Source organism: Eschscholzia californica, unplaced genomic scaffold, assembly GCF_041429995.1.
Source record: "Eschscholzia californica isolate CP2 unplaced genomic scaffold, dmEscCali1.0.p SCAF_6, whole genome shotgun sequence".
Classification (NCBI taxonomy): domain Eukaryota; kingdom Viridiplantae; phylum Streptophyta; class Magnoliopsida; order Ranunculales; family Papaveraceae; genus Eschscholzia; species Eschscholzia californica.
Genome location: NW_028238483.1, coordinates 28,491,638 through 28,509,921, shown reverse-complemented (window position 1 = coordinate 28,509,921; position 18,284 = coordinate 28,491,638). Strand labels below are relative to the sequence as shown.

Genomic DNA, 18,284 nt, shown 5'->3' with positions numbered 1-18,284 from the left:
GTGCCTTCCGACACGGGCTATACTCTAGTTATATTTATTTAGGGTTGGATCTTATCTTGGAATGACTCACTGAAATATATGAACCTTGATTATGCTAATATTTATGCCACTATTCTTTGGGATGGGAGACTCTGTTTGATTGGACTCTAAATTTTTAAAACAAAAATGAAAATAGAATCTAAAACTTGTTTGCTCTACCTCTCATAATCTCATTCCATTCCAAAAGTTCTAGGGCAGTTTGAAATTTCTTGCAACATCTCCATAGTCAAGTCAACCACTTAAAACCACCCCATTGTTGAAGTGGATGAAGAATCATCTCTCCCCACCTAAACCTCAATTTATTATTATATGAAAAATCATATCCCTTTAGAAACAAAAAGAAAACTTTATTTAGAACACAGAAAGATAGATTAAGCTTTAGAACACACAAAATGAGGGTTTCTGGAATGAAGTTGCTCAATTTTATGAAATCGTGAGGAGGGTAGAGAAGAAACTATTGAAGGAGGAAGAGATTTGCAGATAAATCGTTAATGGGTATTGTAACAAGAACAGCAACTACCCAAGAAGGTAGTTCTGTTCTTGGTAATGATAGTAATACTTCTAAGGTTTCATCTTCTTCATCATCATCATCAATGAACAACCACATCAAACAGAAAAGATGGTCAAATCTAATGCCTTTACTCGTTGCCCTTGTCATTATTGGTGAGATCGCGTTTCTGGGTCGTCTTGATATGGCTAAAAATGCCGCCATGGTTCATACCTGGACTAATTCCTTCAATTTTACTTCCTTGGGTGGTGAGTCTTTTCAATCTCAATCCAAACAAGACCCCCTTGTCTTAGATCTTCACAACAACAACAACAACAAAAACAACAACCAAAATGGGGTGAAATCGATTGGGCGAAGTAAAGATGTTGAGAATTGTGAGGTTTGGTTAGAGAGAGAAGATACCATTCCTTATTCTAGAGATTTTCACAAGGAACCTATTTGGGTCTCTGGTTCTGAACAGGTTTGTCTCTTTTGATTTCACTTTTCTAGTTTCGGGGTTTTGCTCTTTGATTTAGCATGAATTTTGTTATTGATATCGATTTCTTTCCAATTGTGCAATTTGGGTTGAACATAGAAATATTGGATTTGAACTTGAGATTAGTTTGTAGTGATTGAGCATATTAGGTTTTAGTTCAAGCTTCTGATAAATTGCTTTATCTTCATAATTCTGTAGACCCAGGAGTGGGAATCTTGTTCTGTGGGATGCAAGTTTGGATATAAACCTGATACCAATCAGAATCCAGATGGTTCGTTCGGTTTACATGAAAATGGACCACCGAGTATAATTCGGTCGATGGAATCATCACATTATTATCCAGAGAATAATATTGAACTGGCAAGACGGTGGGTAAGCACAAATTTATAATGCCTCTTTTAGCATGTTTATTTCTTCTGAAATTGATTGAAGTTGATGCATTTACTTCATTGTAGTGAAAAAAGACTATTATCCGAGCAATTTTTCTTCGTTCTTATAGATTTAAGGATTTTAACTTGAAAAGCTTAAATGGGTTATTTGTTAAACATTTAAAGGTAGTAGAACTTGCTGTAACAAAGTAGTTTTATCATAGCTCAAACGGGGAGGTGCTGATGGGGATAACAAAATGTTGAAGATATTACTAAGGTTATATCTAAGTCAAAAGTGTGCCAGGCTTGCAAATTCTCCGATAAACCAAAAGGTCTTTTTTATAGTGTCTTAGATGCAACAATATTTGTTTGTTCCTCTTAACCATTGTTCTCCTTGTAAAAGTGCATTCGTGCATTTTAATTGGTACATACAAATATACAGTTATACAACAGACAGCTTGGAGAAGGAATGGGAGAGTAAATGGGAAATGAAAGTTTGTTACGTAAGCGGCTACATAAACTCTTTTAGTTAGTGAATCTGCATATATGACATAATTTCAATCCACGGGTCGATGTTGAAATCTTGTCAATTCACAAGTTTCGTTCTTTTCATTTAGTGAAAGTGATCATGCAGGTTTTTCTATAAAAGAACTTCAAACAAACTAATTTATATAATAAGGATATGTGATGTGCTGAATAAATTTCTAAAACTCGAAAAAAGAAAAGGAGAAAAAAAGAGTTGTATAACTAAACCTCGTTCTTTCTTGAAAACAATTATTAGCATCAAAAGCATCTATTCGGTCTGGGTAAGCTTTACACTGACAGGGAACTTTGACTCTGTGCCTTATAAATTGTAAGTAAAGCTTGTATACAGAAAATAACGCTTTTCTAATTTTCTTGTGTATCAGGAGAGGGTTTAAAGTTGTAATGACAACTAGTCTATCATCGGATGTTCCTGTTGGTTATTTCTCTTGGGTTGAGTATGACATAATGGCTCCTTTACAACCCAAAACAGAGAGGGCTCTTGCTGCTGCGTTCATTTCTAACTGTGGGGCACGTAACTTCCGTTTGCAGGCCCTTGAGATGCTAGAAAAAGCTAATATCAAGATAGACTCCTATGGTGGTTGTCATCGAAATCGTGATGGAAGAGGTACATACTATGAAACTTACCTATCTCTTTTCCTAGCATGACTGCGATAAGGAAAAGGTCTTAGTCTTTAAGACATGAATATCACTTTGAGTATTGCAATTCCATTTGGTGTAAGCTGATCATCCAGTTTGTCCAGCTACTACTTTTTTGGGGTTTATGTGATAAAGTTATTCGTGGCTGGTGTTTTGGGTTTTTATAAGATTGTGACCTGTTTATTTTTTCTCGTTTACTTAAAGTAGATCTTGGTAGTTAATATCCCTTGGTTGATGTAAATGGTGACATCTAGAGACTTCGTTTCATTCTTTTACTAGTTCAATTCAAGATTTCTTTAGATGCATTTCGATATTCCTAGAAGTCTTAGGGTTCATTCTTTTTGAGGAAATATTGTTAGACCATAGTGCAACTGTGCAAGCATTCCTTTCTTTCACCGACTACTTTACTAAAATATAACTTGCAAATTCAGAAGAACAGGTACCAGGTGTTAATTAGAATGTTTAGTACCTTGGAAGTTGTTACTTAGTCATTTTGCGGGAAAAAAGACTACCCGTAAGTTGTTATCCAATAGCTGTTGTTTATGTACTTGATTGTGGAACCATTTACCCACTTCTATCTGATCGTCAAATGACAGTTTCAGCAATTTAGCAGTTAAATCATCTAATTATGAATTTGTGTTTCTCTATCTACAGCTGTGGACAAGGTAGATGCTCTGAAGCGCTACAAATTTAGCTTAGCTTTTGAGAATTCTAATGAGGAGGATTATGTCACTGAGAAATACTTTCAATCTCTTGTCGCTGGTAAGACAACTATACTTGTATCTTTTTGTTTGTCAGTTCTATTCATGAGTTCGTAAAGTATATTTTTGATATAATATTCTATCATGCTACTTCTATTTTGAAACCTTATAGGTTCTATCCCTGTCGTCGTTGGTGCTCCAAATATCATGGATTTTTCGCCTGGGCCTGGTGCAGTTTTACATATCAAAGAGCTGGATGACATTCCATCAGTTGCTAAGACCATGAAGTATCTTGCAGAAAATCCTGGTGCATATAATCAATCAGTCAGGTAACAATAATAGTCTTTTAGTTGTAAGGAAGCTCATATTGTCTTGAACATCTACTTGATTTGGCTAATTTAGCGACCCCCCCTCAGCATTAATGGAAGTGCCCCCTTTTCTATTGTCCAATTAGGGATGCCCCTTTTTGTACATGTTCAAAATACACACTCAAAACAAAAGACTAAAATACCCCTAACCAAATAATATTTTTTCTCTTTTCCGTTCCTCCCATCCTTCACCGGAAATTCGCCGTTGCTGACAAATTTGCCAGTGTCGGAATCTTCATCATTATCTCCCTCTTGATCTAGTAGGGGTGTATTTCAGTCTTTTTTTGAGTGATGTGGTTCATAAATGTCCAGAAAGGGGGTGTCTCTAATTGGATATTATCCCTGAGGGGGTATCGCTAAATTACCAATTTGATTTTTTATCCAAGGCTCGACTAACACAAGTATGCTATTCAGGTGGAAGTATGAAGGCCCATCTGATTCTTTCAAAGCCCTCGTGGATATGGCGGCAGTTCACTCATCTTGCCGTCTTTGTATTCACCTAGCCACGAAGATCCGAGAGGCAGAAGAAAGCAGACCAGATTTAAAGAAGCGTCCCTGCAAGTGTACTAGAGGCATAGAGACTGTATACCATTTATATGTTAGAGAAAGAGGAAGGTTCAAAATGGAGTCCATTTTCTTGAGGTAATCTCTTCATCTCCAAGCCATGGATCCATATAGTCTTTTATTATCATAATCCAGAGTATTTGAAGATCTTTATATCTATGTATATGTTCAGAGCCGGCAATTTGAACTTGGAGGCGTTGAAGTTTGCAGTGCTTTCAAAGTTCAAGTCTCTGGATCACGTACCCGTCTGGAAGCAAGATAGACCAGAGAGCATCAGAGGCAGCGACGAACTTAAAGTTTACAAAATTTACCCATTAGGTTTGAACCAGAGACAAGCTTTATACTCCTTCAAATTTGAAGGAGATGATAGTTTTAGGAGTTACTTGGAGAAAAACCCGTGTCCAAAATTCGAAGTTGTATTTGTTTAGGAGTTTTAGGTCTCATTACGAAACCAAACACCGCTGGATTCCCTGAGAGGAAGAAACCAACATTGTCGGAAGGTCTCGATAATTTTACAGATGATTGATGACATATAATTTAGGTATAATGTATGCAAAAGGATGATGAGAATTAGAGAACTTTGGGTGGCTTACAATTTCAGAGATAATTTTGATCAAATTTATGATGTTTATTCTGATTTTGACATATTTTGAAAGAATTTCAGGGCAATATGGAATGAGTTTACTTCCACTGGATTTCGGTTTGTTCCTTTTCTGTTCTCAGTAGGGGAGAGATACATATTTTACCGCCCTGCTTTCATTCATATATGCGGTTGTTGCTAATCCTCTTTATAGGCGCAACAACCGGATTAGGGCACAACACTTCAGCGGAGTTTGACTTCACTCCAACATAAACAAAAATACCTTGACAGTGGCTTCTGATATACAAGCAAATATTAAACCCAAATACCGGGGGACTAGTCCCTTACATAAGCCAAAGCTCATTGGTGTTGCTCTTGTTCTCCCGTCAGCCCACTAATTTTTGGTAGCGAAATTGAACAACAACATCAACGGAGATATATTATTTAAAGCTTGTTTCTAAAATTTCTTTGTTATATACTCGATTACATACTTTTATCAACTATTTTAATTTCAGATAATTTAAAATCAATGATACAAATTGTGATGGCACTCTGAGTTAAACACTCCTCTTAGAAACACAAAAAGAAAAGGAAATTTGTTAATTTTGAGAGTAGGAAAAATACCTACTTGTGTAAATTGGAATCTAGGTGGAGGTTGAATTTGGATAAAGGTGTACAAAACTTTGGACTTGGTGATGCACCAATCTTAGGGTGACACCTAGTAGGAAAGTACCTGGCTGGAATCAAGTCCTCAAATTCAACAGGTTGATTTATCACCAGTGATCATGAGTCACTGAGTTTGAAACTGAAAAATCCTGCTGCCAGTAAAGTTTGCTACAAAATAAATATTCAGAGAGCCTTTCAATATGTCTTTGCTCGGAAATTTGGTGGGTCATCCAAACTTCCACTTTGGTCTCTATAAGAATATAGTTTTGTGTCTTCAATTAATTTCTATCAACCAACTTTTAGTGTTCGAAATAGGCAGTTTAGCCGGGACTTTTTTTTTTTTGATGAAAGAAGTTTAGCCGGGACTTGTTTTCACTATTTTGAGGATCCTACAACCATCGACTCTAGAAGCTCTTCATATCTATGGATTCATTTTGCCAAGCTCAAGGTGTCGAACTTACTTTTGCAAACCTCTCGTTCTAGGGTTCAGATTGTAGAACTGGCTCAAATCTACCCTTCTGATGGACTTGAAGTCATGACTGAGTTCAAGGTGCCCACGAAAACTCATGTCGATCTCCCGTTTCAGGGTTTAGGTGCTAGAGCTCTTTCACGTCCACCTCTCTGTTGGTTCTGGTCAAAGGTGATCAATAATGCAAAAGGAGTATAAGAACTCAATACTTCTCTACCTATCATGATTAGTCATATGCAAAACTCGCATTATAAAATCCTTTCAGAAGAGGTAAATCATACCTTTGGCAGAGCCGGAGGCTTTGCCAATTTTGATTTGTCTCTTATTCTCTACGGGGTGGAGCATCCGTAGTCAGCTTCCTAGGTCTTCACCTCCTAAGAGGTTGTCTTTTGATATTACTTCGATGTTATCGTTTATAAGATCGACTTCATCAATAGACTCGAATTTCTCTTCCTTCCCTCAAAGCAGATATCTTTGTCGGTCAACCAACATATTGAATTTTGCTCTGCCTGATATCCCACAAATTGCTTAGAACCACTCTCTTGGCCTTAGGCATCTATACGTATTCTGATGGATTGAATCCTGTGGCCGTCAATCAAAGATTTCTCGGGATAGATTTCATATTTAATGGGTGTGCTTGCACGGTTACCTTCCCAATGCAACATTTACTTTATTAAACCTGGGTTTCGCTACAGGAATCCATGCCCTATAAATAAACTAGCTGTTTTTCCTTCATTCTCGTGGAAATCATTATCCTTTTCTGAAAATTCTCTGATTCTTATAATTTTCTTCTTTTCACGTATTATGGACTTTGATCTCTGTGTATGGTGCTCGGCGGGATTGCTTTTTCCGATTATCATGGGATGGATATTCGTAACATCTTACCAAACTACTGAAGTAATCTACGTCAAGTTGGAGGACCACTAGAGGAATCTACGCTAACCCAGTTGGTCTTTCCACTAACACCATCTTTGTTGGAGACTTCCCCTCTCTCAGCGATAGTAGTAACGGAAGAGCTTACTTAGGTTCCGTCTTTCTATGTCCTTCGCCTTTTCTCATGTTTTTCTTCTTTTTTCTCTTTCTTTTGTTTTCTTCCGACCAGAATTTGAGGCATTAACGGAAGAGGGAATTTTTTTTGCTCTCATCTCTCTCCCTCTCTAACCACTCAGGCGAACCCCTTCGCCGGAGTGGTTAGAGAGAAGGAGAGATGAAAGGAATTTTTTTTTGAAGGTTTTTTCTGGCCGGCGAACTTCGTCGGAGAAGAGAGTTGAGTTGGAGAAGAGAGTGGTGAGTTGGAGAGAGAGAGGTGAGTTGGAGAGAGAGTGAGTTGGATAGAGAGAGAGAGAGGTGAGTTAAAGAGAGAGGTGAGTTGGAGAAAGAGGTGACGTGGAAAGAGATTAGTGGTGGAGAGGGAAGTGAGGCGGAATTTATGTTCTTTTTTTTAATTTTATTTTGAAAAAATATTTATTGGAAGGGTAGTTAGGACATTTACATAAAAAAATTGGGTCATATTTGAATTTACAGAAAATAAGGAGCCATAAAGGAAGCTGGTCACAAAGTAGGAGGCCAAATAGGAATTAACTCAAAAATTTCTATTGGTTCAAATTATAAAGTTTGATAAAGTGACACTTAGAATAAGTAACGAAGACCCTCTAATTTAAAAATGTCTCTCTTTAGAGTCTCTATATTAAATGCTCCCACGTCGTTATGGAGTATCTAATAGAGTGACTTATTAGAGAAGAATTTTTCTTAACAAAACCTCTAGAATCCCAAGTGGCACTCTAAGTTTTAGATGACGGCCTCATTGGAGATGCTCTTAAAACAAAGATTGCTCTGACTTCTGATTTGAGTTCAAAATCTTGATTTCTTAAATTTGGAGCTACCCCGACTTCTGGACCAGGAACTCTACCCTCACCTTCACTGCGATTGCTTTGCTCTAATGTTTAAACAACCTGCATGACTTAATTCTTAACGCAAGATGTTAAAAGCTAGTTAAAGTAATAAAGCAAATTAGTAAGTCAACCCATATGATTGTGGCCTATCGCTCTTTCTTTCGGATATGTTGGTACACTTGTCGATAATATATTACTGTTTGCCAAGTGTCAAATAAATATTCTCTTTCTTAAGTGTCAATATAGAGACACTATAAATTTTTTTGGTCTCCGATGGAGATCTCTAAAATCTCTCTACTTAATACACATGTCACTTTTAAATTGAATATGGAAAAAGTAATTGAAAAGAAAATGTTTCCATTGGTTTAAATTTTAAAGTGATACTTAAAGAGTCTCAAAGAGACACTCTAATTTTAGAGTTTATTTCTCTAGACACTCTATAATAAATGTATTTACCTCATAATAGAGTGTCTAACAAAGTGTCCCATTGGAGACGGGTTAAACACTCCTCTTCGAAATACAAAAAGAAAAGGAGGGATGGGAAATTGGTTGATTTTGAGAGTAGTGGCAAAGTACCTGGAATCAAGTCCTCAAATTCAACAGGTTGATTTATCACCACTGATCATGAGCTATGATGAGTCACTGAGTTTGAAACTGAAAAATCCTGCTGCCAGTAAAGTTTGTGGCAAAATAAATATTCAGAGAGCCTTTCAATATGAGGACACTCCCCAAGCAAAGCATTACCAGAACCCTAGGATGGTTGTAAGGAAAAAAAAAAAAGGAACCCTGTGATCGTTTAGCTGATGTGTACATGAAGCTAGATAATGTCTAGTCTTACCTAGTAGAAGTCGAACGTGTAAGCAGTCGACACGTATTAAAGTACAAATGATGAAAGATAGAGAAACAGAATCTAACTGAGAGATTTGCTTTTCACGTGTAGATTATTATCGTACTTCCCTCTGTCCGACACGTGTCGATCACCAGTGATAAAGACACACTGTCGGTAGCAAATGCGTGGTCTTTCACCCCATTTTGTCTCATCTCGATAGATCAACTGCCATCTATACTCATACATCATAAAGATATAATAAACACGATAACTGCCTAAACTAATCAGTAATTAAAGTGGCCTAAAACTCAACAACATAGAGTCTATATCCCGACAAACTTATTATTACTTGTAACTTTAATAACTCAAGTTCAATAAATCATGGATCCCACCTCTTACAGGAATTGAACCTGTGACCTTCAGGATTTTGAAGTTTATGTCAACACTATTAACCACTTGGACAACTAAGTGTTGACCCATGATCAGTGAATTGAAGAGTCGATCAACGCACAAAACAAATAAATGAGGACAATTTAAGTACTTACAAATGTGATAGACTTTCAAACCATGACATGTGAGAGTCTGCTGATATCTAAGGCATTTAGATCGTGTTATTTAGAAATCTATGAATGTCGGACTTTTAACTAAAAATTAAATATTTATAGATTTTTGTGGATTTTAATTTATGTGAACCGTTTGATGGATTTTAGTGTAAAGAAAGAAAGGAAAAATATCATTCACAAAATGGATGCCATTTGAAATATTTGATAAAGATGGTAACGTTAAGTAATACTGATAATGATTATTTAGAGCATCTCTAATGCAAATCTCAATCTTAGGAACTTGGAGTGTCACGTAAGATTTTAGAGTTTTTATCTTCAAATTCATCTCCAATGCAAAACTCAATTCAAATCTCCAAGATGACGTGTCGAGGGTGGAATGGAGATATCTCAAGAGGACACTCCATTTCTAGAGTGTCCTCTTGAGGTATCTCTAAATGCCAACTTAACATTTTCATATATTTTAATGAAGAAAAATGCCACATAAGCAATTTTTGGAGTTTTAGAGTGTTGCAGTGGAGAAGTCCTTCGAATAGAGGATCTCAATCTTGACAAATAGGAAAGAGAAAAATTAGAGATTGACATTTGAATCTCGACACATAGGATTTTTATAGTTTCTTTTGAGTTTTGCATTGGAGATGCTCTTAATAGGGTGCTTCTAAAGGCACCGGGCCAAAATGTTGTTATCTTAATTATTTAACCCTTACTATAACTGAATAAGAAGTTAATTTTCTTCAAGTAACCCCCTGATTTTATCGTGTAGTTTAATTTTAGCCTTTGAGCTAACATTCTTTGTTGCCCGATAACCCCCTGATTAGCAGTTTATTGCATATTAGCCCTCTAATGATCAATTTATTATGAATTAGCCCTCTAACTATCACAAATTATTGCAGATTAGCCCTCTAATTGACAATTTTGCATATTTGTCTTCTAATTAACAAAATTTGTCGCAGATTAACCCTCCAATTAACATAATTTATTGTAAATAGCTCTCCAATTGACAATTTTGGTAGATTAGTCCTCTAATTAACATAATTTGTTGCAGATTAGCCTTTTAACTTATAAAGTGTCAATCATATTCCACACCGTTGAAATGTCTTTCAAAATGTAAATGGAAATGTCTCTTAGAATATCATTGACATTTTATCCACGAACTCAAAATCCGTAAAATGTCCACTGACATTTTAAGACTCTCCAATGTCAACCAAAGTCTTAAAAAATATACATGAACATGAAGTCCCTTAAAAAAATATACATGAACATGAAGTCCATGAGAGTTGTTGAAGATGACTTAAATATCCGTTGATGTCTATCCTAGTTTGTCACCCCAGAAATTGTTTTTAAACGCCCACAACTCGAAATTTTGACCCGACATGTTTACTTATGTTTGCCCTAGCGTCATCCAAAGTTGTTATCAGTGTAAAGTGTGCATCCTATTTTAGGTTAAGGGGAGATAATTAGAGGGCATTGAGTGCTAGGGTTTTAGTGAGCTACAAATACTTAAACTCCCAAGGAATTTCGGTAATCTTGTTTTTCATTTATTGTGAAAATTATCGCGCCGTTGTTCACCGTAGAGTGTGTCTCACCAGCTGATAAACCACTTAAATCTCTTGTATTTATGTGATAGTTTACTTCCATTATTGTTGTTATTAGTTTGTTTGTTCTTGGTCATGACAAGAGTCCTAATCCACTAATCCTCCTTAGACAGGAAGTTTAGAGTTAAGAATTTAAAATTGTAATCTTGGCATCCAAAAAGAATTGATGTTAGAAGGTTGGGAGTCTAAAGTCAGGGAAAAATTAGTAACATGTCTAAAAAGTAAGTTAGGAAGACAAAATATTAATAGAATGAAACAAATTTTGAAGAAAATGTAAAAGTTATTTGAGTTAAGTTCCCTTTCAGTACAGATGATATTCATTCACTATCTAGTAGTCTGTTGAATTGTTCATTGAGCTAAAGAATTCAAACACCTAAAATGGCTTTTCAGCATTTTCATCCTTTTTGAGACCCACTCTTTTGTTGGGTTTGCTATTAAACTGTCACAAGACACAAAACTCTAAATAGTGTCAAAATTCAGTTTTCCATCATTGCATGGATTATGTTCCCACACATTAATATTTTTATGAACCCTAATTAATGGGGATTTTTGTGCTATTTTTTCAATGTTATTCATTTGATAAGACTATATCTTTACCCAATCTACCATATCGAGTTACCTAACTCTTATAATTCTTTTTCTCAAACTAGTGTTATTAAGTAACAAACACAACTTCAAAGAATTTTGCTAAAACCGATGCTATACATATTTCCTCAATCACCATTTATATACTAGACAACATATATCGGTAAATTTGGATTCATCTATATATCTAGCAAACAAAATGGGTTTGATAAAGGATGTGAAAACATAGGGGAGCTTCTTCCTCGTCCCCATCTCATTCTTTACTCTCTATTGACTTCTATATTTTTCCTTCATGAGGAAAAAGGACCGACACCCATGGGTACTTACACCTTTAGACGAGTCGAGCAAGATCAGAAACTTATGTCACTAATAGTGGCGATCAGCCTTTAACTATGGAAAGTGGCATTTCACCATGGTCACATTTTGCGCAGCCTAAAGCGCTCGATACATCGTAACGTTTTATTTGTTAAACTTTGATGAAGTATGGTGCTAATATTAGCTAGTCCATAAAATAGAAGAATAATTTGGTCAAATAGCCTTAGTCGAAACACTTTGTGGTACATGTCTTCGAAAACTCAAGAGTCAAGACCACAAAAATTGTCTTTTTTTTTTTCTAGAATACATCTTGAATTAGTCTAGCATATGTTTATGATTAGCCTAGAAAGATATTTTTTGTGGTTTTTAGATTTTAAAGCGTATTTTTTTCAGTAAACCCCGGGCGAAGTTTTACTAGTTTTATTGCCTATAGGACAATTCTAGTGTCTTATTGTCCTTGTAGTCTTTTGTTTTGGTTGGGTGTCCTATTACTATGATAAAGAAAAAGGTAATCACTCTGCTATATAAACACTTCACTACTTTCCCTCAAAAACCTTCAAGTGTACAACTTCCAACAGCAAGAAAACATCTAGTGTGTGTGTGTGTGAGAGTGAGAGAGAGAGAGAGAGAGCTCAGATTGTACTTAGAATATGAAAATGGAGATAAGTAATGGCATACTTGTGTACACCCCCCTAGTTTTCTCAACACTTTTCTCAATCATCTACTTGTTGAGAAAATACAAAAGGAGAGGTAAACTTCCTCCTGGTTCAATGGGTTGGCCTTGTATTGGAGAAACACTTCAACTCTACTCTCAAGACCCAAATCTATTTTTTTCATCTAAACAAAAAAGGTTCAAAACTTTCTCTCTTGATCTTCAAAATTTTTAAAAAAGTTTTTGTTTTCATGGAAATGTCAATTAACATAATGTTGTTTTTGGTGGGGTTTTAGGTATGGGGAGATATTCAAGACTCATATACTTGGTTGTCCTTGTGTTATGTTAGCAAGTCCAGAAGCTGCTAAATTTGTTTTGGTTACTAAATCAAACTTGTTCAAACCCACTTACCCAAAAAGTAAGGAACTCATGATCGGCCCGTCGGCTCTGTTTTTTCACCAAGGTGATTATCATACTCGTCTTCGGAAACTAGTTCAAACCTCTTTCTCATGCGATTCAATCCGTAATCTCATACCCGACATTGAAGTTCTAGCCTTGTCTGCTTCGGAATCATGGGTTTCTAGTAATAGCATAGTTAATACCTTCAATGAAATGAAGAAGGTACGTTTGTGAACTCAATGTGATAATTCTCATGTTGTTTGTGATATTTGGTTAATGGGTTTCTCCAATTGCAAACTTTTTTTGTGATCATTTGTTTTTAAATTTCATGTTTCTTCTTCATCTTCGTGTTCTTATCTCTATGGCAGTTCTCTTTTGATGTGGGTATCGTCTCAATTTTCGGTCAATTGGATAATTACTACAAAGAAGAGTTAAAGAAAAACTACTGCATATTAGATAAAGGTTATAATTCTCTTCCTACAAACATACCGGGAACTCCGTATAACAAAGCCGTCTTGGTAAGTAATAGTTCATTCCATTTCTCTGTTGTTGGTGATTCGTTCAAGTCTAACTCTGTTTATTTTTCTCCACTTAAGGCAAGGAAACAGTTGAATCAAGTTCTAAGTGAGATAATTTGTGAAAGAAAGAAGGGAATAGTAGAGAGGGATCTCTTGGGAGATCTTATGAGCTCTAAAGATGAAAAAGGACAGAGCTTGACAGATGATCAAATCGCGGATAACATTATCGGTGTACTTTTTGCTGCTAAAGACACAACAGCTAGTGTTCTTACTTGGGTTCTAAAGTTTCTTCATGATGATCCAAAACTTTTAGAAGATGTCAAGGTAAGAGCTTCACTAATCAACTAAATATCTTGTTTTTGATTCAAGTACTTGGAAACTTCTTTCTAAAGAGGTACTATTGCAGGCTGAACACAAGGCAATATATGAATCGAACGACGAAGGAAGAAGATCATTGACATGGACCCAAACTAGAAGCATGTTACTTACTTATAAGGTACATAAAGAGAGAGAGAGACATAGAGAGGCCCACTTTAGTTGGCAGTGAAATGTGTTTTTCCACCGTAGAGGCCAGAGTTCGAATCTTGTTGTTTAAGAGAGAGCGGTGAAGCTCACTTTAGTTGGGTGTGAAATGCGTCTTTCCGCCGTAGAGGCCAGAGTTCGAATGTTGTTGTGTCAGAGAGAGAGAGAGAGAGAGAGAGAGGGATGTCGAAAAAAATTAACAGAAGTGGTAATTTTCAGGTGATTCTAGAGAGTTTGAGGATGGCAAGCATCATATCTTTCACATATAGAGAAGCAGTGGCTGATATAGAATATAAAGGTAAATCCTTGAGATTATATTACATAAAGTTCAAGATTTTGCACCCTAAACAGAGACACATTAAAGATTAAGAGATAACTTCATCTTTGAAAAGACAATAAAAAGTTAGTTAATGGTATTGACTTGCAGGATACCTAATTCCAAAAGGTTGGAAGGTAATGCCTTTGTTCAGGAACATTCATCACAACCCTGAATTCTTTTCTGATCCTCACAAGTTTGATCCTTCTAGATTTGAGGTATGGGTGATGTTGACCCATTTCAATTAGTACTTTTCTTAATCATATAATCAAGCTTCAATCTTAATATGTTTTTTGTAATTTAAGGTTGCGCCAAAACCCAATACTTTTATGCCATTTGGCACTGGAGTTCATTCATGTCCTGGTAATGAGCTTGCAAAGATGGAAATACTTGTATTAATCCACCACCTAGTCACCAAGTTCAGGTATAAATACACCTCAAGAACCAAAATGAAGAAATGGGTAGGCAATTTTTGTGGAGTTATTGATGATTTTTGGTTTTGGGTTTGCAGGTGGGAAGTGGTAGGATCCCAAAGTGGGGTTCAATATAGCCCATTCCCTGTCCCTCAACATGGACTGCTAGCTAGGTTTTGGAAAGTAACAAGCCATTCTTGAACAACACAACACCATGGTTGCTTATGATCTCTCTCTCTCTCTCTCTCATGTTCACTGTAGTCTTTCCAACTTGTAATTGTAACCCTCTGAAAGTTAATGAAAATGGAAGGAATATTTTCTATGGTGGGTCATTCTGTATGTTTCCTGTCCCTACCCTTTATAAATCAAGATGACAATGACATTATCATTGTCAAGTCATTGCCACTTGTCGAACTCTTGCAGCATGAGAATCCGTATCTTCTCGAGACTGCGATTGATGCACGTGTCGTTAGTGTGATTGGCCACAAGCAGAAGAGTTAGTATGTGCTTCTCTGTTTTAAAGTTCTTTCTAGCAGAAGGAAATGGAAATCCAACAAAAACAGAGGAAGGGTAAACATAAGAGTTCTCTCTCTAAACCATATTAACTTGTCCAAATCAAACAGAATCAGACAAGGATTTGAAAACAGAGATATGGGTATTCATCTTAGACTACAGCTCTCTGGTGGAAAATATACATGTCTATCAAACCAAAATGAATGATTAAGAAAGTTATGATAAAATGGCAACGAAAAACATGATAACTAAGAGATTTTGACATGTTTAGGATAACCGAGGTCCTACTGATGTCGTTGTCGGCTAGGTCTTTGGTAAATTGTAAGATATATCAGAGTGTCATTAAATCAAGGGAAAGGGAACAAGGACTAGTGAGTAATTTGTCATTGATAACGAACATTACTACTCGGGTAATGATGAGCTTCAAAAGCAAACAGGAGGAATCTATCATGATTAAGGATTTGTCTACTTGACCTACACTTTCAAGTTTCAATTAGCAGGGTGAAACAAAATTTCATTTCATTGAATCTCCCAATATCCATCAGTAACTATTATTGATGACATTTGAAAGTTCTTCGAGATAAAGTTTAGTCGAAAGACTCTACTCGAATGTGAACTAGTGAACTTGTTGCAAACATCACAGGTGAACAAAGACTACTGCGTACTCACAACTCCAATACAAAATTACAACATTTTATCTCGAGTAGTACAAATTACATGTATTCTAATTGAGATGCTTGCATTTCACATCATTCGTCTCCAATCTAAGTCCCGATATATATAGTTTATTGGGGGAAATGGATTGAAGAAATGATATGTTTTATCATATTGTAAACAAACATAGAAATAAACACAAGATTAATTTAGATGTCCTCAGACGTACTAGATGTATATTTAGAAATGGCGGCCAAAATCCTCTCCTTGTCTCTGGTCGGAAAAGCTTCCAATAAAACTCCGCCTTTGTAGAAGTGGAAAAGCGGCACTATCTACATTATTTGGAACCCAACTATTTCAGTACATTTAAGTAAAGAGTACATCTCATAAAAAAAATACTCCTAGTAAAGAGTACTAAGATGTTTAGCTATTAGAATCAAACACGCATAAAGAGCCATAAGAATGCCTTCTGATAAAATGACCGATATAGATAAAGTGATAAAAATACTAATCACAGATTAGTGAGGTTATGAACGAAAATCCTATTTTTGAAACTCGTATATATAAGGAGTACTACCTTGATTCTTAGTCGATCTGCTGTCTCTGATTGTTCATCATACTCATCCATAACCTGCAGTTATCACAATAAAGAAATCAAATTTCTGTCTCACAAGTCCAAGAATGGCCCGGAGAGCTAGAACTTTGTCCCCTAAAAGATTCATTGCCCGCCATTAGTATTTATTACACCATAATTACACTGATAAAATCATAGTCGTCGAATTTGTATCTAAATAGAGAGCTTAGCAATTTGATTTAGTTAACTAGAAGGATACTTACATTATGTTTCAAGAAGATAACTCCACCTTTCTCACCAGCTCTTTTGCACAATTTGATAAACCCTTGCTCTATATACTTGCAACTTCCGCATGAAGTACGAAAAAAATCTACAACAACTAAAGAATCAGTTTGTTTTGCTTTCTCTAGAACCGAAAATAGTTCTTTGTCGGTCTTAAATTCCTTGACACATTCAACTGGACAAAGATCATCTTCTTCGTCGGACAATTCACCATTGCTTTCATCAACTGTCTTACTTTCTGGGAAGTTGCTACACATTGTTCGAGTGTAGAAACTTGTATATTTCATGATAGGTTGAACTTTCAATCTTACCACCCGACATCTATCATGATTCCATCTAAAAAGCTCTTTGGGGAGGATACAAACAACATCCGAATCAAATTGCTTGGATGAAGGCTTCGTAAATTTGAAAGAGCATTCAGGATGGAAAACCTTCACCCTTTGCATTAAAAAAACTGTTAAGGAACCTTGAATTGGAGAAGTATTTGCAGTGATTCCTTAATGGCGAAAACGTTGGCAAAATGGTTCACCAAGTCTTGTAAGTTGACTGAAGCTAAAAAAAGAGAGACCAATGTGAGACCATGATGAATATGAACTATTCCTTCAATATGATGTGATCGAAGGATATGTGAACGAATATAGTCCAAAGTTCAAGATATAACGCGAATAAAGTCGAAGAGTAGTAGTATGAAACATGTAGGACCTAAACTAATTGTCGTAACCAAATACAATTGTGAATCGTAAACAAAGAGAAGACTTGTTTTCCGAAAAACGTACTGTGTAGGAGGTCGAACTCAGCGAATCCCCCAGACACATGTTTGGGCACTGTCCTGAAGAGAGGAATATCTAATAGAATAAGTTCATAAGTGCCCTAAATGGCATTACAAGTGTGCTAAAGACCACGATAAATGCCTAATGACCACATATTAGAGTTCAATTAAATCAATGTCCCCTTTTTGTATAAGAAAACTCAAAAATAGAACTCACCCAGAGTATAATGAAACAAAAACTTCTACTAAATACAAACAATAAGACATATCTCTAATTAGAGTTCTAAATATAACTCAAAACAAAACACAATCAACTGGAGTTCACAACAACCATATAATATACAATGCAAAAAGACATTTGATGTGAAACTAGGGTTTCTTTATGACATTTCTAGTAAAATTATGTGGAGAAGTAGTAGAAGATTATGGTTTTAATTCAACTAATTAGTATTACTCTAAGTAGTTGGAGAGCACTGAATAAAAAAAAAAACAGAGGAGAAAAAGGAAGGAAATGTTTACCTGGGGAGGTATTATTCTTATGCAAACTCAAGATATCTCTAGGGTTTTTGATTCAGGAGAGAGAGGGGGTATGAGAAAATGATCTTTAGCCAACTGTGGGTTATTCTCCTTTGCTCTGGTTTTTGAGAGTTTGTTCTTTTGGTGAAAATTTGGTTGGTTGAGACTTGAGAGGAGTGGATGGATGCTAGTCCAATCATACAATATCTTTAGAAAAGTAATTCAATTAGCCCACCAATTGGTGTTAGTTTATTGTGGGAGCTATCCAAGAAAACAAAGTTTAAAAGGCACTCATGGTAGTGTTAAAAGGCGCCTCCCTCAAGGCAAATTTGAGGGGGGAGACAATGTTATTATATTTTGTTCAGGACTTCATTTACTAACCAAGTTTATGGACTTATGGGTTGAGCAAGATTTTAACAAAGAACTAAGGATTTTCTCATGATTTCACCCATTTAGATGT

The 18,284-nt window shown here is 35.9% G+C and overlaps 3 protein-coding genes across 3 annotated transcripts; 2 read left to right on the top strand and 1 right to left on the bottom strand.

Moving 5' to 3' along the window:
* The first annotated feature begins 61 nt into the window (after positions 1–61).
* Positions 62–4,823, top strand: LOC147533205 (glycoprotein 3-alpha-L-fucosyltransferase FUT11-like). Its single transcript, XM_086647926.1, has 7 exons — positions 62–1,007; positions 1,221–1,390; positions 2,299–2,540; positions 3,227–3,334; positions 3,446–3,602; positions 4,056–4,283; positions 4,378–4,823. The coding sequence occupies exons 1-7, from the start codon at positions 531–533 to the stop codon at positions 4,631–4,633; spliced, it is 1,638 nt and encodes a 545-aa protein (XP_086504052.1). The 5' UTR covers positions 62–530; the 3' UTR covers positions 4,634–4,823.
* Positions 4,824–12,245: 7,422 nt separating this feature from the next.
* Positions 12,246–14,838, top strand: LOC147533204 (abscisic acid 8'-hydroxylase 4-like). Its single transcript, XM_086645384.1, has 9 exons — positions 12,246–12,546; positions 12,645–12,969; positions 13,116–13,265; positions 13,344–13,589; positions 13,672–13,761; positions 14,007–14,085; positions 14,215–14,321; positions 14,409–14,527; positions 14,615–14,838. The coding sequence occupies exons 1-9, from the start codon at positions 12,347–12,349 to the stop codon at positions 14,715–14,717; spliced, it is 1,419 nt and encodes a 472-aa protein (XP_086501510.1). The 5' UTR covers positions 12,246–12,346; the 3' UTR covers positions 14,718–14,838.
* Positions 14,839–15,673: 835 nt separating this feature from the next.
* Positions 15,674–17,968, bottom strand: LOC147533203 (Thioredoxin superfamily protein). The gene is made up of 5 exons (XM_086645385.1): positions 17,828–17,968; positions 17,074–17,085; positions 16,521–17,024; positions 16,261–16,314; positions 15,674–16,015 (listed from the first exon to the last, which is right to left on the bottom strand). The coding sequence occupies exons 3-5, from the start codon at positions 16,983–16,985 to the stop codon at positions 15,893–15,895; spliced, it is 642 nt and encodes a 213-aa protein (XP_086501511.1). The 5' UTR covers positions 16,986–17,024; positions 17,074–17,085; positions 17,828–17,968; the 3' UTR covers positions 15,674–15,892.
* Positions 17,969–18,284: the final 316 nt, after the last annotated feature.